We start from the raw sequence: 24158 nt of genomic DNA, 5'->3' as shown, positions 1-24158 counted from the left end.
GGTTGCCACGCTAGGCTGATGAGTGTTCTTGTTTGCTGCAATCTGCGCATGTTCTATATGCCTATCTATGACCACGGGCTGCCGTATATGAAACAGTTGAAAGTTACCGCCCGTGCTGTTCATGTGTTCTCTCCCTCTGTCCCCGTCTTTATTTGCGGTCAATATGATATGCTTCAATGAAGCGACCTCATCTCGCGTGGCGAGCAAGGCCAGAAAAGGGTTACCTAGAAAGCTTCGCTTTATTAGAACGGCGGTGCTATGCGGCCAGCCCGTATGGCCGTGTTCACGCCGGTTTTCTGCACGCGCGATTTCCGGCGCGGTGCGCAGGGTCGCCGGCGACGACCAGTCGCTCAAGTACTGCGTGGCGGTGTCGCTGTTCGTGCTGGTGTGCCTCTACTACGTGGGGTTCCTGGCCGCGTACACGCTGCTCAGCGGCCAGCCGCCGCACCGACCGGCCGCCTCGGGCCGCACCATCGAGCTCTCCCACACGCAGTGGGTGTTCCGGCCGCGCTCGTCCCGCGAGCCTGCGAGGAGAACCGCCCTCGCGACCACCGACGCCCGCGGCGCCACGCAGGAGGGCGCCGAGGAGCGGCCAACCGTTTTGCCTGCCCTGTAAGAGGCGTCGTGCACCGCGGGCTCTGCGTCGAGTGAGCTTTTCGCGCACCGTGCCGCACCAGAGATGCCGGAAGTCTTGCCGACTGGCACGCGTGGCCGTGTGTTTATTAATCGATTTGTTGTTTGCGTGCATCGAACGCCAGTGGTCACTGCAGATACACGTGGAAATGCGATGCGTCGCAGGAAGCCAAAATGTAAGGCTAACAATTCGCGGGGTAAATGGTAATCGTGAAGTTCCGTTCGTGCAGATCTCTAGCAGCAAACGAATCGAGTAAGGAGGTTCGGGCACCGGGAATCCGAGATTCACGGTACGCGTTCAAACAGTGCTGAAGTTACCAGGAACCGATTAAACCTGATCGAACAAGGATTGTTGCTGAGCTTCTTGGAGCATGCGCTGAGTCAGCTGCTCGCGCGTGAACGCTGCTAAAGAAAGCAGTTGCTGCCCTGAAGAAGGCAAGTCCCCTTGTCAAATCCTTCGCTTCACCGACGATAATTGCTCAACTACTGTTAATGACAACGGTACATATTTGTGTGACAAGACGATGGCGCCACTTTCATGTACTTTTTAGTATACACGGTGTCCCGCGTAACTTGTGCCAATAATGAAAAAATATGCAAATGCCACCTAGCTAGACAGAACCAAGGTAATATTGTTTGCCGTTCCTTGGAGATACTCGCATCATATCTTTTTGCATTCCACCTAATTAGATAATTAGTCTTAATTAAATAATGAACTTCTCAAATGTTATCATTACATGAAAATAACAAAATTGTAGAGCAACATCAAAAACTCCCGATACAGCTTTCTGTTGCTCGATACGTGCTACAATAAAGCGTTTCTTTTTTTCGAGCGTGAAAGAAGCTCGCAAATACACGCAATATTGCCTCGCTACTGGCCGCTCGAGGCACTTTGCGTGTATTTGGGGGCTTCTGTCACGCTGGGAAAAACATTTTTATGTATCATGCATCGAGCAACCGAAGGCTCTATCGAGAGTTTTAACGCGATAGCGTTAAGGAGCTCGTGTCGCAGAAAAGCCGGTGTCGTCGGTGTCGGGTGTCGGCGTCGGCGGCGTTGACCGTGAGCGATAAATCACGGCAGGCGCTTCATAAATAAAAAGCAACTTCCAAGATTGGCCCGGTGGGAATCGAACCCGGGTCTCCGGAGTGTGAGACAGAGACGCTACCACTCAGCCACGAGTTCGATGCTTCCAAGCGGTGCAAACGCGCCTCTAGTGAATGCGGTGTTGCCTTCGAAACCAGCCGTGGAAAGTTATACTGCGGTGTATATCGGTAATTATGAACACGTAACGTACAGAAGTCACAATTGCACGAGTTGCGAAGTGCGTTTCCGCCGCATTTCTTTTGCGCTTTCCGCACACGCAGAGCCATCTTGCGGCAAACACAGAAGACCCCCTCCTCTCAATGTACGGCGCTGCCCCGACAGGAGGCGCGCCGCGCGCGCATTGGGACCGCTGCCAGGCGCGTCGCGGGACTCCCTCTCCCCTGACGACGCTTCGCCGTGCTTCCGGTTTAGATTACTATCTATCTCTCTGCCCGTGCCGATCACGACGTTTGGCTGGCCCTCCGAGACACCGAGTTCTTTGGTTCGTTTCGTTCGCTCAGGCGCACGTTTCGTTGTCGCGCCGAACGCTGCGTTGCTCGACGTTCACCGCGTGATAGGTGGGCGCTAAGTCCGATGCGGGGCGCATCGTAAGTGATTGCTGTGCCGTAGCGCATTGTCTTATACCCCTTGGCGGGTCGACGGGAACGCTGTCGCGTCCCACTCTTGAAGGCGAAGCTTAAGCGTCCTCCAATTTTTTCATGTCGTACTACAAGATGATAATATTTGAGAAGTTGATTAAAAGTTATAAAATTATGCGGAACTATAAATATAATCTGAGTGTATCGAAGCGACGACAAACAACATTACCTTACTTGTGTCCAGATACATGGCATTTGCATATTTTTAATGTTTGGCTCAGGTTACGGGGGACACCCAGTGGACGTTCGGCGCTTCGGCCAAAGTGCATTCCAATAAAAGGCGCGTGCTTTGTAGCCAATATGAAGAATTTCTATAAGTTCACATTCGACGGTACTTCAGTGCCTATTGTTATTGTGTTTTGCTTCTGAGCTCGACGTCGCGAGTTGGATTACTGATGTTAAAAGCCGTATTTTAAGGGGACGGAAATCAAAATCATTTGTCTACCGTGCATTGGGTGCACTTTAAAGAACCTCAGGTGGCAGCAATCCACTCCGAGACACTGCCGTGTCTCTCATATATTTTTTTTGCCTTTTGACGTTAAACCCAGTGATTCAATTTGGTTTGATTTGATTTCACCTTTGAGGCCAATTGAAAGTATGTTATAGGTAATACGACTAACACCAATACCCGTTAAGGCCACAACGACCTTAGACTCATGAAGACTGGATCGCAAATGAACACGAACACACACTTCGTGCTAGATAAGGCTTACAGACAGAGTGACGGCACATTTGTTTAAAGTTTAGACCAGCCATGGACGGAAAGAACGAGGTGACGACGGGATCTAGCAGCTAAAGCAGCGCCGTAAGCTCGCATCTTCGTCGGTAAAAAATCCTTGTGCGTGCCTTCAATTCGTTAAGATTTCATTGGTCAACATAACCCGCAAGGCGTGCCGCAAAAAAAGAAGGCTACTATGCTGTGCGAAGTATCGTAATCTCGTGGCAGTGGTAAGTCAGCGTGCAGAGAGTCTTCTTCCACAACAATTAGCCGTACAGTGAGGAGGCAAGTTCGCGGCGTAATTGAGAGGCCGACAAAAAAAAAAGAAGAAAGCGTAGTAGTAGACTAAACAAACCGGACCAATGCACACTTGCAAGCAATTAATTCAAAATTTCACTCGCATGTCTTCTCGCAGGTGACGCAGGCGGGGCGCCGTTGGTTTACGGAACGGTTTCGAATCAAATACTACTTGTAATCGGGCGCAAATCCTGTGCGTGTTCGTCCTTTTTTTGTAACTGGCTCGGCCGTCTATCTTCGCCAAAGCTTTCTTATAATCCACCTCTCTGCCATAGCGAGTTGGCTTATGGGTTCCTATCCATAGATATGCGCTGCTACTGTTTGTAACCCGGTCGCAGCCTGTCAGCGCTCCTTGAGCAAGAACTGCGAATAGCAAAGAGAAAAAAATCCTCAGCGACACTTAATGCTGCTCACGTGTGCGAATACGAAAGCATTATAGTCGCTTCGGTGAAATGTCTTTTTCTGCGCATTCTTTGTCCGCGCAAGCTCTCGCCTACGTTTTAACTACACCTCGGCAAGTCCGAATCAAAACGCGCCGAGCGTCTCAAAGCGCTCGCTTGCCCGCCAGGAGTTCATAACTCGAAGGATCGCTCAGCGACATTCAATTGGACATCAATGCTTATTTATTTTTATAGACAAAGCAATGCGAGATAGAGAAACAAATAGAGAAAAAAATGAGGAAGCGTGAAACAGAGTTAATCGTACAACATGATTATCTACATATGTATAAAACGCAGGAAGTTAACTCCGAGATAACAATACAGCCACAATTGTTAGTACGTTTCTTGGAATCGAGCCATGTGTAGGACAGTGTTTAATGCAACAAGGCTACGCAGAGAATGCGGAATGCTGCCTTGTATACTGTTGTGGCACGAAAAATCGCATATGATCAAGAAGCTTTCGGGAATGTATAATACAAAGTACCACCTCATACAGGAACAAAAGATCTGGTTAATTGAGTCCAGTCTAGAGCTGCGACTTGAGGTATATCTGAGAAGGCTGAACTATGGTCGCCAGACTGGCAGTAATGGTGCTTGAAGATAGATATTAATTTAGTCTGGACTTGTTCATTCAGGTTAGACCCTCACCTACAGCGGCATACTTTTGTAGTGGAAGGCACACAGCAGAATGGAATTCTACAAATAGGGCAGGTAAGTGCATATCATGCAATGTCCGACATTTCCAAGACCATAAAGGGAACGCTGTGCATATTTAATGTGTGAAGAGAAGTCAACCGTGTTGTCAAAGTACACACCGAAATCTTTCATTTCATGGACCCTGGACAGGGGCATACCGAAGGGTGTATGAAAATTGCACATCGTGTGTTCTCCGGGTATAACCTAATGCCATAGTATTGGAAGCGTTTAAGAGTAGCTTATTGTTTCTGCATCAGTTTGAGAGGGAAAACATTTTTTTTGTAAAGTCGATGCATTCGTAAACACTGTTGACAGTCCCAAATAGGTTTAATTCGTCGGTACACAAAGCTATGCTGTTAATTCATTAAAGTGTATTTAGCACTAAGAGAAACAAGGAAAACAATACAAATTCAAACACTTGACGCAGCGCAGAGGATAGCTATAGACCGGCAGTAAGTAACTGTACGTCAAGCGCCCCATTTTGTCACGGGCAATATCCATGCTACCATCCGACTGCTACAAAACGTGCTAGACCTTAGTGAACTATTGAAGACGCTTGTGAAAACAAGGAGCAAGTATGCGTCCATACGTCCCAACCATTTCAGACGCCACTTCATCCCATTGATTGAAAGTTTGCTTTCCCGACATTTTTTTACCATCTTCAGACTCGTAGAAAATGTACAGCTCTAGAAAAGATTAAGGATTTTCAATTGTTTATTCAGTTTTGTCAAGTGTACAGAATTTAGACTCCATGCGAAAGCTCTCTACAGGAACATCAGATATGATAACATGAATTGTTTCATGTATTCAAAAGCTTGAAAAGGACTTATTATGGAGCCACTTGAAAATTATGCCTTGTGCATAAAACTGTAAAAAACAATGAAAGGAGTGAACCCGCTACATACAACATGCTGGCACCGAGCAAGAACACCCAACCATCTACCTTCCCAGTCATCTTGCTAAAACATTCTGCACCTTATTCAAATTGGCAGCACAGTTCCAATGATGATTTGGTTAACCGATACTCCAGAGGCTTTAACTAGAGCCTGTCAATCATTCCTCGATGTGGTGCTCTTGCATAATCTGACTCAGCTAGTCACTGAGCCCACCCGCGTACAAAATTGCTCACAGTCAACTCTGGACCTCTTCCTTGTTACCGCCAACCTGCTACGCCGTAACCCCCATGTGGATGTCTTAGAAGGAATATCAGACCACAAAATGCTCAATCTAACCTTGGAACTGCACACTACCCCAAAGCTTCAGAAGAAAGAGATAGTTATTCCCTTGTTCTCACGTGCAAGTGACGTCGATATTTTAGATGAGCTTTACAGTTCGTTTTCTTCTTTTTCTGGTTTGTATGAATCACAGAGTTCTTCTGTTGAGCACATGTGGGTTTTCTTCAAAAACTTAGTTCACCGATGCATAACTGATTTTGTGCCAAGAAAACGGAAAATAGTGCGCAGCAGCAATCCATGGATGACAAAGGACATTGCGCGTCTGGGGCGTAAACTGAAAAAAGCAAGACGTCAGCATACAAAACGTCTCTCACAGGCCACAGCCGATAAGATTTCCGCACTACGCCAGTCGTTACGGGACTCTATCAGTAAGGCTAAACACTATTTCCATACTGTGCGTCTGAAAAACTTTCTTGTCTCATCTCCAAGTAAGTTCTGGCGATATCTCGCGCCGCGCAAGAAAACGGTTCTTGGCCTCTCTACAGGTAGCATGACTACGCACGACAAGTTAGAAATTGCACAGGCGCTCAACCAGTACTTTAGTTCGGTATTCACACATGACGGTTTCGCACCACAGTCCTATTCCATGGTTGATTTACCTCCAATCACTGACATTTGTGTAACTGAGGAAGGCGTGTTAGCCCTTCTGCTCAACATAAACACCAAGAAGTCGCCAGGTATCGATGAAATACCCAACACCTTTTTAGTCCGTTATGCTGTGTGGTGTGCAAAGTACTTAACCTTAGTTTTTAAGAAATCGCTAGAACGTTCAGAGTTGCCATCAGATTGGAAATTCGCAAAAATCACTCCGATTCCTAAAGAACAAAACCCGTCAACACCTTCTTCCTACAGGCCGATTTCTCTTCTGTGTACTTCCGTAAAGCTGCTAGAACACATCATCTGTAAACACATAACCGATTTTCTTGAGGAGAACCACGTTATCGATAACCGACAGCATGGGTTTCGTCGCGGTCTTTCCACTATTACTCAACTGATTGCAACTGTCCACGACCTGGCAGCAGCATTAGATAGGCAAAGTCAAGTCGATATCATTTTTCTTGATTTCGAGAAGGCGTTCGACCGCGTATCACATCATAAGTTACTGTTAAAATTAAAACCCATATTAAAACACGATTGCCTTCTCTCGTGGATTGAAGCCTATCTTTCGCACAGGCGTCAAAGTGTAGTTGTCGATGGTGTCCTTTCTGATGCGGTCCCAGTGGATTCCGGTATTCCGCAAGGCTCTGTTCTAGGTCCCCTTTTCTTTCTAGTATTCATTAACGACATTACTGAAAACATACATGTTAAACTGCGATTGTTCGCTGATGATTGTATAATTTATCAAGAAATTTCTAGTCCTAACGATCAACTTCTTTTAAGCGATTCGCTATCTACAATTGAAAACTGGTGCTCGACGTGGCAAATGACTGTGAATTTGAAAAAGACCGTAGCAATGACTGTCACACGGAAAAAGAATCCCTTAAGTTTTACATATCGCATAGCCAACAAACCTCTCTTAGTCGTAAATACCTTTAAATACTTAGGAATTCACATAACCTCTGATCTTCGATGGAATGCACATATCTCGTATATCGAAAAAAAAGCCCTAAGACAACTGCATTACTTGAGGAGAACACTAGCTCAATCTACTCAGGAAATAAAGCTTTTAGCCTATAAAACCTATGTACGACCGCTATTAGAATATGCTGCGGCAGTATGGGATCCCTGGACCGAAAGCAACAAAGTGAAACTAGAAAATGTCCAACGCAAGGCAGTCAGGTTCATATTTAATTGTTACAGCTGGAGTATAAGCCCAACAGCCCTGCTGCACACCGCAGGACTCGAACAGTTGGACATCCGACGTCACCGCGAACGACTAAAATTATTTTACTTATATTGTCATAATACAATAAAACTAGAGGAAGGCATTCTAGTTGAGCCCATTTCCCACCGCCCTACGCGTTCCTATCATTCCAAAAAAGTCGGCGCAATTTCGTGCAAAACAAATGTTTTTAAATACTCATTTTTTCCCCGCACCATTGTTCAATGGAACGATCTGCCTGGAAACGTGGTCAGTTCCGAAACGGTTATCTTGTTTTTGCAAGCCCTGAGTGAACAATAGGGCACACATGCAATTCGTTTTGAATCTAGTGTTTTGTTTTTTTGATTCTACTGTGTTTTGCACTCCAGCCGAGTCTCGTTGTTTTGTTGCAATGTACGATTTCTTTGTTCCTGTTACTTATGTACCCCACTCCTGCCTAAGGCTTGTAATACAGGCCGGCAGTATTTGCTAAATAAAAAAAAAAAATAAGTGTTTCAAGTTGCATGCAACGCATTTAAATATTATTTCGTTCATCCGTGCTTTCGCTCTTGATCCACTATCTTGCTGTACACAATTGTGTAGACAGCGTCTGAAATAGTTAAACCCTCCGGAAGAGAGAGAGAGAGAGAGAGAAAACATTTATTTATCATCAGTTTGGGCGACTTCCTCGCAGGGTGGAGCCCTTATTTCAGGGCCCCATTGGCTCGCGCCACTGCGCGTGCCCGCCGGATCAGCCGTCGCTGCTCTTGCGGGTCTGAGCTGGTCAGCGCAGTCTCCCAGGAGGAAGGGGAAGGTGAAGGAATAGGGGAGTAGCCCGGAGGGTGTGGGCATTCCCAGGTGCAATGATATACTGTGGGTTTTGCTCCACAATAGGGACAGTATGAGGGATAGTGTGTGGGGTGGAAGAGGTGAAGATAAAAGAGGCAGGGAAATGAATTAGTTTGAAGTTGTCGCCACGCGACGGCATCCTCTCGATTAAGGGAATTATGTGGTGGAGGGAAGTGTCTCCTGGTGTCTCTGTAATATTGTAGTGTTTCAGTGTAGGTCATTGGTTCTGTCGGTGCGTCGTCTGGGTTGGACAGCTCTTCCAATGGCGCCCGGTTAGCGAGCTCTCGGGCTACCGCATTAGCGCGTTCATTACCATGGAGAGAGGCGTGTCCAGGTGTCCAGACGATACGCACCCTGTGTAACGCTGTGGGGTGTAATGATGTAAGGATGCGGTGTGTGTAGGGTGTCACCTTCCCTTGTGCCAAAGTCCTGCAGGCGGTCTGAGAATCTGTGACCACTGTTATAGGTCCATCCGGCGCCGGCATGGTTGAAGCGTGTACGATGGCTAGGGCAATAGCAGCCTCTTCCGCCGTGCCACTGTCCACAGTGTTGAGCGTGGCCGAAGCTCGCAGAATGTCTGCACTATCTAGTACGACCAGACATAGGGCGCGTTTCTGTGGGTAGCGGGCCACGTCGGTGTATAGGACTGGAGTGTTTGATTTGTCATCTCCAAATAGGCGAGCCAGGGCTTGTGCTCTTGCCTTTCGTCGACCTTTATGACGGTCAGGGTGCATATTCCGGGGAATTGGGGCCACGTGAATTTTGTTGCGAATGCTAAGCGGAAGAAGTGTGCGGTTTTCCTGTTGTGGTGTTCTTGGTATTTGGTATCCTAGCCGGGATAGAATGTGGCAACCTTGCATTGTTCGTTGCAGACGTTGCAATTGGCTGTTAAGATGACCTTCAACTAGTTCGCGGATGGTGTTGTGCACCCCCAGCCGTAGTAGGAGCTGCGTAGACGCATGTTGGGGTAGTCCCAGCGCTGCCTTTAGTGCCGTACGGAGGAGGGTGTCCATCTGGTGCATCTCAGTCTGAGTCAGATTATGATAGGGGAGGTGGTAGGTTAATCGGCTAATTATGAGGGCTTGCATGATTCGGAGTACGTCTTTTTCTTTCAGTCCTTGTCGGCGGTTTGTAATGCGTTTTATCATGTGCGTTATTTGGGTAACTTGTTGGCGGAGCACGTGTAGGGTATGTGTGGCCTTCCCGTTCTGTTGTATGTGAAGTCCTAGCACACGTAGCCTGTCTACCCTTGGAATAACGTTGCCATTGAGATGCAATGTGATGGCTGGTGGAATATCGGCCTTGTTCCGTTTTTTTAGTACAAGCAGGAGCTCCGACTTCTCAGCTGCGCATGTGAGTCCTCCGGCTGTTGCATAATCCTGAACTATATTTACGGCTTCCTGTAGTGCATCTTGAATGGCGCCGTCTGACCCTGTGGTCACCCAGATTGTAATATCATCGGCGTACAGGGCGTGCTGCACGTTCGGAAGTTTGTCGAGGAGCTGTGGTAGCTTTGCCATCGCCACGTTGAACAGGGTGGGTGAGAGAACCGAACCCTGGGGAGTCCCTCTGCCGGAAAGTTTTATGATATCCGACCGAATATCACCTAGGCCGATGGTGGCTGTTCGGTCAGATAAAAAGGCTCGGACATAATCATAGATGCGCTTTCCGCATCGGGAGAATGCAAGGTTGTTTAGAATGAGGTCATGTGAGACGTTATCGAATGCTCCTTTGAGGTCCAACGCCAGAATGGCTCTTGTTTGAGCTTTACTTGGACCATCCACAACATCCTCCTTAAGTTGTAGGAGTATGTCCTGCGCAGACAGACCTGGTCGATAGCCGAATAAGGTATTGGGAAAGAATTGGTTCGCTTCGAGGTGAGGCTGGAGGCGATTTAGCACTACGTGCTCGAAGAGTTTGCCAATACACGAAGTCAAGGAAATGGGTCTGAGATTTTGGAGGGACAGTGGTTTCCCGGGTTTCGGAATTAAGGTGATATCGGCGTGTCGCCATTCCTGTGGAAGCGTTCCGTTTTGCCAATTGTCGTTGTAGTATGCAGTGAGTTGCCGTATGGACTGGTCGTCGAGGTTGCGTAGCAGTGCATAGTGAATGCCGTCTGCTCCGGGCGCCGTGTTTCGTCTTATGCCGTGTAGGGCTGCCCTCACTTCTGTCTCTGTAATGTTGCCGTCCAATTGTGTTTCTTCCTCGTGTGGATACTCTTTGTACTCCGGTCGGTGGCCTGTAGCAATGTATCTTTGTTGCAGTGTTTGGAGGAGCGCGTCATCATTCATTTGTTCTTTGTGGATGATAGTGCGGACTGTGTTCGTTGTGTGCGTTTTTGTGTGCGTTGGGTCGAGTAGTGCTCTGAGGAGAGACCACGTTTTTGAACTACTTAGTGTGCCATTAAGGCGGTCGCAGAGGTTGTGCCAATTGCTATTAGTGAGGCTGGTGGCGTATTCTTCAGCTTCTGCTGTGATCCGGGCGATTCTTTGTTTCAGCCTACGGTTGTGCCTCTGCCTCTTCCATCGTTTCGTCAGGCCTCTTCGAGCATCCCAGAGATGGAGCAGATGTCTGTCCACATCGGGTGTCTCCGTTGTTGCAGTAATTTGCTTAGTGGCGGCTTTAAAATCTGCTTGTACCTGTTGTGTCCACTCGCGTAGAGATGGCGGGTCGTGTTGTTCAGATTTGGTTCTGTTGCGCCGGAAAGTGTCCCAGTTCGTTATTTTAATTGAACGTTCTGGGGTGCGTGTGGCCGCCAGTTGGACGTCTGTGGCTAGAATGCTGTGGTCACTGCCCAGATTCTCCATTAGGTTGTTCCAGGAGCATTTAGTCAACCCCTTGACCATAGTTAGGTCAGGGCAGGTATCCCTGCTTACACTGTTACCCATTCTGGTTGGTTTGTCAGGTTCTGTCAGCAGAGTGAATTGATGAAGGTTCATGGCGTGTGCTAGACGGCGGCCTTTTGGAGTTTCTGTTTGGTACCCCCAGGCTGGGTGGGACGCATTGAAATCTCCCAAAATAATCAATTTTTTCGCTTGTTTACTGGCGGCCGAAAAAAGCTGTCCGAAGTCGTCTCGTCGCGATTTGGGTGCACTGTAGATATTAAGCAAAAACAAGCTGGTTTCATATCGATTCCTAGGTACAATTTCTAAGAGCACATGCGGGATGTGGGAGCTGTCGAGCGTGTGCTCGATCACTGTGATTTGTTTGGACACAAGGGTGGCAGCTAGTGGTTGTTTGGTGGTGTCATGCTTGTCGGTGTATGTATTGTATCCAGTGAGTGTGGGAGTGCAATGTACTTCTTGAAGTGCTATAACGTCTGGTGGGTGAGGACGTGTGGCTAGGAACTGTGTGAGGGAACCCTTCTTCCTTCGGTACCCTCTGCAATTCCATTGCCACACCCGGAAGGTGGTGGTAGTGCGCCTCTTACGTTTGCTGGCCATGATTGGTTGATACCGCCTCGCTGGTGAGGGCAGGTGTTGTTGTACGAGCCGGACGGGTATAAGGGTGCGACCTTCTTGGTTCTCTGGTGGCGTTAGTGTCATGTGGAAGTGAGTCGTTTTGCTGGTTGAAAGTTGAGCTAAAAGTTGCACTGATGAATTGTTTCATGTCAGTCATGGCTTGTTGTATGACCTGCTGTAGCATGTGCTTGACATCAGCCATGATCTCTTCCTTCATTTTTTGCATCTCCGCCCTTAAAACAGTTGCCATTTCCTCTATCATTTCGCACACTTCTTGTTTGGTGCAGGAATTGTGAGGAAGTTTCTTAGGTGCGAGTGTGTGTGTCTGGGTGAGTGAAAGCGTCGCTGTGGGAGACAGTTTGTTTTGTTTGTTTGTTTGCTGTGCGGACGGAGGTGAAGGAAGGGAGGAGGAAAGAGGGGGAAACTGCGCTGACCAACTCACCGCTGTCGCCTTCCTGGTGAGATGGTCGGGCGTTTTCGTCCACGCGGCCTGAGGTTCCTTCGGTGGCTGTTTCTGCTGCGTCAGGCTGCGGCTCCCAGATCGGCTTCGACCACGTGGTTGTTTCTGGTCCTTGGACGGCATGCGGACCCTGGACCTACTGCGACTTTGGGACTGGCTGTGTCCCCGGGATCGGTAGTGAGGACGACCACGTGTTGCATCAGTAGTCGCAGGTGCCGCACCGTTGAATGTCGTTACCTTGCTAGACTTCTTGTCTTGCTGGAGTTGTTGCTCCGCCATTTTCTGCTGCGCTCGGAACACGTGGCTTTTGTTAAAGGGTTTGCGTTGCCTTACAGGACATCGAGAGTCAGTGGCGGGGTGTTCACCACCACAATGAAAACATTTCAGCGTGCAATCATGTCCTTCGGAAGGGTTGGAAGTTCCGCACGCAGCACACCGGGGTTTATCCGGGGTTGGGCAAACATCTGCTCGATGACCCGTGGAGAGGCACACGGTGCACAGCTGCTGTCGGGGTTTATGAATGTAGCACCGGTATTCTGCTCCGTAATAGTAGATGTACCGGGGAACCCGAATGCCAGAGAACGTGATGATGGCCGTGGCTGAATTTCCCATCATTCTTGCATGCAGGACCTGAGCCATCGGTGATCGGATATTTGTCATCAGCGTTGTCGGGGTTGTGTTCTTTTCGATGCCGGAGATGACTCCTTTGCAGGAAGCATCCGGAGCAGCCACATAGGCCTGAACCTCGTACTGCTTGTTTTCCAGGCATATAGACTTGATCAGCTGCAGTCTTGCCGCTAGTTCTTCGTCCGGTGTGCTGACCACTGCGACGTTCTGCTCTCGGCGTATGCGGATGGTTAGCTGGTGGAGCGTGCTCTCGTTTAATTGAGCCGCTGTGCCTATAGCCCTGGCTATAGAGTGCTGCGGCCACTCACCGAGATTCAGTCCATCTCTCGGTCGGAAGACCACTTTCAAGTCGTTGATCGGTAGCGGGGGCAGCTGCGAGCTCTTATTGCGCAATGTCAGATGTAGGTGGTCCTGCTGTGCAGGTTCGGTGTTGGGTGGTAAGCTCGACGTAGCTTGGACCTGTTTCTTGCGCTTGCGGGCCACGAGAAACCAAGTCCCGTCTTCGTTGTCTTGAGTCGGTTCTTGATCCATAGCGGCGGCTGAACCCTCCGGAAGGAATACAATCAGCACCACAAGAAAGGGAAGGTTTGAGACGCTTCATACACTTGCAAACAAAGCCTTCATTGACTTATAGAGCACACAAAGTGCTAGACTGAGAAGGAAGGTTGCAAGAAGCATCTATTGCACCGTATACAGAACAGAAATGTTCTGCAATGGCATCAACAGTGGCATCAACAGATTTTTCATCAAGAAGAAAACTTCGGTGCTCCAGAAATATTTTCAATTACTTGTCATGTTTGCTTCAACAGTTTTCTTGTGATCATCGTGATCATTCTAATAATAATAATAATAATAATAATAATAATAATAATAATAATAATAATAATAATAATAATAATAATAATAATAATAATAATAATAATAAACTTATCGGTAACATGACGTTCTAGACAGCTCGCAAGGCTAAAGAAAAGGCCCAAGCCTGCACTCTAGAGCGTCTCATAGCCGGCCATCTAGGGCAGGAATTTCAAGGGTGCAGAAAACAGCCACCCACCCATACACACGTGTGCACGCACGCACGCACGCACATACTTGCACAATAGCAGAGCATGGCAAACACACAGCGCTAGGACTGAGTAGTCGACGTGTGTACAACGCACAGGAGTGCCGATTCAGTGCGGTCCCAAAGACGGGAAGTCCGAATGGCCAGGGGGTGAAGAGAATGCTCTGTATACCAGATATAAACATGCGGTTGGGGTGTCGGGCTGCACAGGCGTGATGAGGCGCAGGCTTTCTTGACCGCTTCTTCGGACAGCCTGAAGAAGAAAGATGAGTGCTGTCCAGACTAGTGCAATGTTGCGCTCGTATTGCAGGGCGTGCCACATGAGGGCATTAAGGCGATCGTCGTAGGCTGGCATGACCTTGCGACGACTGAAAAGACGAAAGTATATTATCTGTGTTGACCGGCGCTGAACAAGCTCAAGTTTGTCAGCGAGGGGAGTATAGTACGGGGACTGTACTGATGAGCAATACTCAAGCCGTAGCAGAATTAAAGAAGTGTAGAGTGCTCTGAAGGCTTTGGCCCACAGGGAAGGGAGACATGGGACTCAAACTCAAGAATTGGATGAGCCTTAGATGCAGTGCTGGTGACATGCGGAAACGTCCCGAGAATGGCTGACTGTTACACCCAGAATGGGAAGTTGCCGAACATTCTTGAGAGGAGTGCCTTCGAGGAAGTAGGTTGGACACGCATCAGTTTTGTTGTGGCTTATACGCATGGCAGAACGTTTTGCAGTGCAACTACAAAGTTTGTTATTTGAGGCCCAGTCGTTCACATTTACAGAACGCGTTTATTTCAAGCGCATATGTTGTTTGCATGATTAATGTCGCCACTTGTTAATCAAACACGTTCTGCGAAGATGCATTAGGACCTCGGTCTTGATCGTTTTCCTGACCACAGTTTATTGTATCTCAGCGAGAAACATTTTAGTGGAAGCTGAAAAGATTCCAGCAGTTTAAGCATACCGACAGCACAAAGCACTGATGACTCCGTTTCACCTTCCCTGCAACGCACTTGCACCATCTGCTCTTTCCCTAAACCAAAAAGAAACAGATCAAAATCCAATTAGTTTCAGTGACGTAGTACGTACTGCTTCTCAAGCAGGCATCGCAGCTATCCTGGTATACGCGGCTGCATGCACAGGTCTTGCAGGATGCTGGTCCTCCTGTGCATTGCACGGTGCACATATTGCAAAGAGATGATTTCTTTTCTCAGTGCTCAAGCACAGGGACACACTGACTCAAACATGACAGCACTGTGTTAAGTTTCCATCAGTCCGTCAATGTTTCTGAGGGCTGCACGAACGATTTTTCCCCAACTAGTCCATAAGACCCAGGCACTTGAATGAAGTGAGTGATGAAATACTGTGCACTTGTACTGAAATGGATTCACATGTCGAATACAAGAGCTCACTGTCAGCTGAAACGGACGGCATGGCTGAAGATGCGCGGACTTCCCATTGTCCGGCTACTAGTGTCTTTACTTTTCGAAAGTTATCTTTGCTTCTGATAAGAAAGCATTACCCGTCCGTTAAGCTTATGTCAACTGAGACCACACAAAACGCGCCGCGCTGTGCCACCAGGAGCTCCACATGGTTCATTCACCACATCACACGCCTCACGAAGTCAGGAGTGCCATATTTTTAATGGCTTCCGCGACAAACGGAGGTGAAAATTCATTTCCTTCGACAAAATTTCTCAGCTGGCTCCGTTCACTCGCCAGTTAGGAACTCGATGGACGCGCTAGGCCAATGCGTAACGTAAACAACATCGGCGTTAGCCGAGTGCTGATTATCCAGTCTTCGGAATTAGGAAGTATATTCCATTCGTTTCGAACACAACAAGATACATATACGCCAAGCACAGACTTTGCGGCAATCGTGATTCGGTTGGACGTTTTAGCACACGATCGCGTTGAGACCCGCGGAACTCAGTAGTTAGGTTGGATTTGTCGGCGTCGTTCGAACACGTCTCGTATCTGCGTCGCACTGCCACAAACCACAGTCGTCGGTGGTGTCGTATCATCATTATCATCATCATCATCGTCGTCGTCGTCGTCGTCGTCGTCACCATCATCATAAGTCTGGTTACGCCCACTGACGGGCAAAGGCCTCTCCTATATTTCTCCAACTACCCCGGTCGTGTACTAACTGAGGCCATGTTCACCCTGCAAACTTCTTAATCTAGTCCGCACACCTAACTTTCTGCCGCCCCCTGCTACGCTTCCGTTCCCTTGGAATCCAGTCTGTAACCCTTAATGATCATCGGTTATGTTCCTTCCTCATTACATGTCCTGCCCATGCCCATTTGTTTTTCTTGATTTCAACTAAGATGTCATTAACTCGCGTTTGTTCCCTCACCCAATCTGTTCTTTTCTTATCCGTTAACGTTACACCCACCATTCTTATTTCCATAGCTCGTTGCGTCATCCTCAATTTCAGTAGAACCCTTTTTGCAAGCCTCCAGGTTTCTGCCCCGTACGTGAGTACTGGTGAGACACAGCTGTTATACGTTTTTCTCTTGTGGGATAATGACAGGCTGCTGTTCATGACCTGCGAATGCCTGCCCAACGCACCACCGCCTATTCTTATTCTTATGATTATTTCAGACTCATGATCCGGATCCGCGGTCCACACCTGCCCTAAGTAGATGTATTCCCTTACCACTTCCAGTGCCTCACTACCTATCGTAAATTGCTGTTCTCTTCCGAGACTGTTAAATATTACTTTAGTTTTCTGCAGATTAATTTTTAGACCCACTCTTCTGCTTTGCCTCTCCAGGTCAGTGAGCATGCATTGAAATTGGTCCCCTGAGTTACTAAGCAAGGCAATATCATCAGCGAATCGCAAGTTACTAAGGTACTCTCCATTAACTTTTATCCCCAATTCTTCCCAATCCAGGTCTCTGAATGCCTCCTGTAAACACGGTGCGAATAGCACTGGAGAGATCGTATCTCATTACCTGACGGCCTTCTTTATTGAGATTTGGTTGCTTTCTTTATGTAGGACTACATTGGATGTGGAAACGCTATAGATATTTTTAGTATTTTTACATATGGCTTGTCTACACCCAGGTTCAGATTCCAGTGGCGGCCTGTCCGGAAACAGGAATTCTTAGCACCCTGTGCTGTGTTGCAGGTCTGACCGACACCTTGGTTAGTTGCTTCGTAGCTGCTGTGGACTGAGGGCCGGGGTTTGATTGTTGTATTCATATAGGAGGTTGTGGCCATGTACTGCACCAGGGTCCGGCCGGTTACAGGTTCTGGTCACCGAGATCAGGTCACACTCCAGGCCTTTTGTGCAATTTTATTAACACACAGATATTTTTTACCCGGTGGAAAATTGCGCGTCAACGGGATTCGAACCACGGTTTTCTTGCACACGAGGCGGATGTTTTACCTCTACGCCACCACTACACTGTCGTTGCCTAAGTAGTATCAAAACAGTCTTTCAAGAATACCGTCATGCGCGTCGTACGTGCGTCCAAAGAACTCGGACAGTTGTTGGTGTCAGCGTCTTCGCATCGGCAGCCATCATAGGCATAGCAGCCGGAGGCTTCGCAGCCTCTGATTGGTGGACGCCAGCGAAACGTACCACGCATCGTCTATCTTCGAAGCTTCGAGCGTCGACACGCGTCACAGTGTTCACGACCTACACTTTTGACGCATTTGAAGCAATGGCACGTGCTGAAGCGTGCGGACGTGTGCCAATGGTTGGGCCTTAAAAGTGCTGGTGGAGTAAAAATTGCTGCAATCGCTTAAATGCTTAATTGCTTAAATGCTGCAATCGGCTGTAAACGAGGATTTCATTTACGCTTATCGGCATTTCATCGCTTCCCCTTGTTCATGACTATGTAGCTCAACTTGATTGGCTCCATGCACGCTATGCTCCATAGTGTTTCTAAATAAATACTCCAGAGGGAAATGTGACATTAGTGTCTACGGGGGCTCTCCTGAGCGTTGCCTCAAGCTACATGGGAATGATGGGAACTACAGGCTTCGGATCAGCTTCGATCTTTAGACTAGTGGCTTTTCTTTGCCGTGCAGTAAACGAAGCTATAGTCAAAGATTATTTCGTAAAACCTGATTTTATTTCTGCAGCATCTGATATAATGCAAAAGATATTACATAATCTATGCATGACTTTGAGATTGAAGCACGGTTTACCACCAGGGCACATCGCGGTATGCATTCTTCGCCAATTCTGTTCCCGATTTAGCGCCACCGAATAATTATTTATTTTTACAACAGCAATAACAACCATGCATGCACTTATATAAATATACTCATGCAGTATTCGTGGAAATGATTTTTTTTTTTACTGGGAGAAAGTGCTGCGCCTTTGAAAGGAAGTGTCTTCTGCTACGACGCCCGTTCGCTGCAGAGGTGACACTTCCTCGCAGACGACCGGCACTTGTGAACTCTCTCGCTGTTTCGAAAGGCTGAGTCAGCTGTCAAGATTGCTGAACGTCTTCAAGTACTTTTAAGAAAATTTGTTGCAGTGCTAGCTAGTACGCTTGTGGCCTTCTGCGAGCATGCTTCGTTATATTTCATATTGATGTACGTTTCTGAAGCGTGCGACAGCAGCTGTTATGGCCTGGCTTTAGACTTGCTCATTTTGCGACAGCAGACTACAGCCAAGAAGCAAAAACCAGTAAGTCTGTGTTCTCAAATGTCCAGAAACACACATTTCAATGAGGACGTAAACTAGCGATGCGCAATAAAGCCCTCGATCGAATTTGATTATCGGGCCACTAGAAGTACAACTGTGTATATCTTGTGTCAGTTTCTTGCTCTTCTGAAGTTTCATAAAGCACGTAACGCTACAGCGCCAACCAAGGTCAAAACTGAGAAAACACGTTCTTTCAACGTTTACGATGCCGTCACTTTCTTGTCAGGCCTTCCACACCACACCACGACACAAGCATTGTCCCAGCCACTGTCACAGCGTCCTACCGCCACTTCGAGCAACAGAATGAAGGCAGAGAGCTTTGCGTCACACTGTTCCACTGCGGGTTGCAGCAGTTGCACTTGGACCGAAACTAAAACTGCCAAAAATACATGTAGACTAGGTTGCCAGTCAACAGATTACCAATCTGTAGCCTGTACTTTCCATCATTGCTATGATGGTTGGGCGATCGCAGCGCCAGATTTCCCTCTAGTTATTATAATATTAAAATGTATGCGTTGCTCTATCTTTATTAAATTTACATTTTATATTCTAGACTTGGCTGCTTCTGTTACCGACTTCTTAACTCATCGGCAGCCAACACCTTCACATATATTCTGGACAAGTGTCCAGTATTGCTCACATACCAAGTGGCCCAAATGGTGTAATAGGAAACACACCAAGTGGCACATACCCCGTATCCCGTTCGCAGTGGTGCACGTTGCCGATCTGGAAGCATACCTAGTGGCACATGCCCAATTGCGGATGCCCAGTGGCTTTGCTTGTGAATTAGCGTAGGCACTCACTGGCACATAGCAAGGGGCCCACGTTTTATAATCAACAAGACAACATTAGTCAGAGCTCGCAAAGTGAAGGGAAGAGGCAAAGGATGTTTCACTTTAAAACTTGGAACTTCACAAATTGGAGTTATGGAAGATTTTGTCAAGTTGGCAACAGTTCCAAATACGTTTTCACAGGCGTGTGAAACTACCGGAAAATGGCAACTTTGTGAACTAGGAAATCCACTCCATGCTGTCACCCTGTCCTTCAGTCTTATGCGTTTTTGCTGTTACATCCACCCGCGTTAACTGGTTTCAACTTCTTGTCATTTTCAAGCAGTAGTCACGATTGCTGCGGCGCATACCAAACCACCCTGCCCACACATGAGCAGTGATCCACTGTGTATGGTAGAAAAATGGTCATGAACATTGAAATAATTGGTTTATAAGTTAGCGCAAAATGCGTCCTCTGTTTATTTGCGGCACAGGACCGACATTGTTTCCTCTCATGCATCGTCAACAATCCCAAAGAGATGCGTCAGATTCACTGTTGCCGCCTTTTCCTCACGAGTCCAGCTCGCTAAATAAAAACACGATGCAATGCGCGTGGTGCCATGATGGTTCATTATTGCATTTAACTTCACCAATCGTTACCATTCCTTCCGGGCACTGCGTTTTCTTTCGTGCACTTCAATGGCAGGGGTTAGAATCAGAATCAACTTTTATTATTAAAATCATGAGCCATATCATTCCGTGAAGGTGGATGACCAACGAAGCTTGCAAAACACGGGGGGATGCTATGTTGGATCTTGTGTTAACCACTGAACCCATCAACGTGGCTGTTCATGTGTTAGATTGTATTAGTGGCCACAATGTCGTCCACGGTGAATACGATCTAAAGCGCAAAACAAGTGTACAAGAAAAGAAACCATTATGATTATGTGCGAGCAAATTTTGAAATGATCACCAGTGAGGTTCCGGCGTAGAATTCTTGAGCCGCATGTATGATCGTAATAGCGATGATAACTGGATGATAATTCGTAATAAGCTGACTGAGTGAACCTGAAGAAAAGTACATATAAAAAATACAAATAACTCTGTATACTGGAAGTGCGTGGTTCCCCTCTCTCGTAAGTCGCTGTATTAATAAAAAAGCGCTCTTGTTCAGAAGCTAAACTGTCGACGTCTGATGACGCCTGGAAGTGCTATCGGACACAATCCAACTTATGCAAATCCGAAATTAAAGCAGCTAAAGACAAAATTTTTTGCCATAATATTTCCACCATGTTTGCAAACACCAACAAAAATGATGGAAAGTAATACACCCCAAACCGTCATCGTAAGGCTTCATTTCCATAATTAATTACAACGAGTTCCTTCCACCATCAAAGGTCGCTACTGCATTAAATTATTTCTTCTGTTGTGTTCTTAGAAGTGAACTTCCCGTTCCCGCTGATATTGAACTCGGTTCTTTCACCTCCAATATAAAATATATCATAATCACTCAGAAGGTCATTGAAGCTGCTATTGATCGTCTTTCGAACAGGTCGGCTCCTGGTCCAGACGGAATCTGTCGGAAACTATTAAAATAACTAAAGTAGCGATCTATCGCATTTTTGCCGCTCTTTTTCAACAATCTATTGATTCAGGATACTTCCCTGGTGGATAAAAAATAGCTAAAATAATCCCGATATTTAAGTCCAGTGACCCATCACCTGTCTGTAAGTACATACCTATTTCACTGATCATTATTCCATATAAAATATTCGAGCGCATTATATCATCACAAATTATGAAATACCTAACAGAGCCCAATCTTCTCTTCATTAACCAACACGGGTTCCAACAGGGTCGCTAATGTGAGACGAAGCTATTCAAGATAGTCTCTGACCTGTACCAAGCTATGAACGATTCATCGCAAATAGATGCCTTATTTATTGATTTTGTGAAGGCTTTAGAAAAGTCGCTCATAACGGTTCATTATTGAAATTTCGCTATTTTAATATAAATAGTAGAACTACAAATTCGATGAGTAAAGTTTTAGATAACCAGTACTAATTTGTAACTGCTAATGAATTTTCTTTTTCGCGATCACTAGTAAAATCTGGGATGCCACAGGGCAGGTATTGGGACCAATTTCATTCCTACTACACATCAACGACATCTGCAATAATATTAAATCTACAATACGACTATTTGCAGATTGCGTATATATAGACAAGTAATCAACTCTTCCAACACTGACATTCTGCAATCTGACCTCGCGAAAATTACTGACTGGTGTAAACATTGGGAAATGCAAATAAATGTTTGAAACACTAAGGTTATAGCTTTCAGTATAGCTAGTAACGTGATGCTTACCTAATACTCGATGAACGGCATTAGTATTGCACATGCGCACACAATAAAATACCCGGAAATCAATTTATCATCAAACGTTTCATGAAATCAACACATCGAAGCGATTAGTAGCAGCGTGTGTAAAACCCTTGGCTACATTAGGCGTAACCTTGACTCGGCAAACAAGTCCACTAAATTATTGGCCTATACGACATTCGTTCGAAAATAGATTACGCGTCTGTTATATGCCACCCGCATCAGTCGTACCTCATAAACTAGCTAGATTCAGTACAAAACAAAATTACTCACGAACGTCTAGCATCACTAACAATCACATATGCCTAAATCTCCTCCCTCTAGAAAATCCAAGCCTGATAAGACTTCTTTCGCATGTTCACAATCTTTGTCATTGCAGGTCGTCTTTCAGCGCATGCCGCATCTTGCCCGCCCATCGTATCTTTCCGCGCCTTGATCATCCTTTTAAAGTGCTTAAGTCTAACTGCTTAAGTCACTCATCCCACTTTCTCACGAGATATCACTCGAATAAGTTACCAAATAGCGTCAGCTCTAAGTCATTATAATTTTATAGGAAAACTAAAACACTAATCTACCGTACTCACGTAGGATTCTCTCACTCATTCGTTATAGACATAACTGTGTTATTTTGCCCTTCTTTTTCTCACCATATTTTGATGTTCCTTGCGCAAATGTCTTTGTTTTAGGTTAGCACTGAGTTCCTTGTAGTGCATAACATTTGCTGTATTGGCGTTATTTCATTGTTTAATGCAGTATCTTCTGGTATGTGTGCCTATTTTAGCAAGTGTTTTCCTTGAATAGGAAGTAACCAAGTAACGTAGATTTTAACACCGATTTTGATGCTCTTCAACGCTTAAGATGTGTCCCAACAGTGCTCTTAGGGTGTTATTCTTCATCCCTGTTTTTCCGCTTGTGTTCTTTTTATTTTAGCATGCATTATCTGTTTAAATGCATATACTGTAACTATCCCTCATTTATTGTAACACTCCTATATAATGCCCGAGTGGGCCTTTAGGGTACTTGAATAAAAAAGAAGCTATGTAGAGCACGACAGAGAGACGGCACAGAATTTTGTTGAACAATGGTATAGGCACCTTTATTGTCTTCGTCGGTGGTGATCGTGGCAGAGGGTACGCAAGCGCATTTATTTATATAGATTCGCAATCACCCACGGTACACGTTCCTTATATACGTTCGTCATATACATTCATGATTTCATTTGGCGATATATTGAGGCGAACATTTTGAGACCAAAATCACCACACCCACTGGAAATGGACCAGTGCCATCAGCGCCTTCGCAGAGGGAGGGGCAGTATGGGAACTCTGGCATGGCGAGCGCCATCGGAGTCAGCTGTGGAAGATGACGAAGACGAATGCGCTCGCAGGGTTACGCCGAGGGGCGCCAACGTGCCAGCTGTGGAAGAAAACGACAGCGAACGCGCGAGCAGTGGGACGAGCCATTGCTTGTGGTGATAGTTTTTGCTCGCACACAGGAAAATTTCACGGAGCCCTAGCCATAAGCAGCTTCGCTGTTATATATGAAGTTGTTACAAAATACATACACACGAAGAGGTCCCAAAGTCAGAGACGGAATTGGGACGTCCTTTACATGGTGTAAACGAAAATTTAGTCATAGGAACGACAGTAAAAGAAACAATAACTATAAAAAACAAATTAGAAGGTCGCAATTATGAAAGCATTCGAGAACTCGAAGTAAAATTACACGACAAGCCTAATCACCAGCAAATATAAATATGAACACATTGAAGAGAAAAACGGCCTAATTTAACACTTTTACAAGTCAATAATAAAGTTAATATTGTAAAAAAATGGCAGTGAGTTCTATCATGAAAAAGCATTGAAATGAATAGTTTCCTTGCCGTAGTTAGCTCGAACTTTGGGCACGATGAGGTCTTTGTTGAGAGCAAATCTTGCGCTCTTAGTCCTATCTAGTGAAGAAGATGGAATGAAAGAAAACGGGAATTGATTATTGATGTGCGTAAATTACCGGACACCTAGATTATATTTAATTATACCGGATACTACAAGGTGATTATTGGTTTGTAATAATTATTTGGCATTGGTTGAGTACTAACTTAATGTTACCTCGATTGTAATGGCGGAATGTGACTGCAGTATGTATTACCTCATGTAATTATACAGTGCCAGATATGTGATTCAATGAATGCGCAGGAAATGATAAGAAAATTGTAGGTGCAAGAAATGCAGTAGAACTCATCTCACGATGACTGTCGATGGTAATGCGAATTGCAGTCGAGCTATGTAGCGACAGGCCATATTACTGAAGTCACGCA

General features: G+C 46.2%; 1 protein-coding gene across 3 annotated transcripts in view; it reads left to right on the top strand.

Annotated features, from left to right (window-relative positions):
* The window catches only part of LOC135909358 (uncharacterized), a 258447-nt gene that overhangs the window by 97196 nt on the left and 137093 nt on the right, over positions 1-24158 (top strand). For all 3 annotated transcript variants that reach the window (XM_070532577.1, XM_065441307.1, XM_065441306.2), the window contains exon 5: positions 328-612. In XM_070532577.1, coding sequence (XP_070388678.1) covers positions 328-612 — 285 coding nt within the window. The remainder of the gene's footprint in view (positions 1-327; positions 613-24158) is intronic.

The sequence above is a fragment of the Dermacentor albipictus genome, chromosome 1 (assembly GCF_038994185.2).
Source record: "Dermacentor albipictus isolate Rhodes 1998 colony chromosome 1, USDA_Dalb.pri_finalv2, whole genome shotgun sequence".
Lineage (NCBI taxonomy): Eukaryota > Metazoa > Arthropoda > Arachnida > Ixodida > Ixodidae > Dermacentor > Dermacentor albipictus.
The sequence above is the reverse complement of the archived record's forward strand: the minus strand, read 5'-3'. Positions and strand labels throughout refer to the sequence as shown.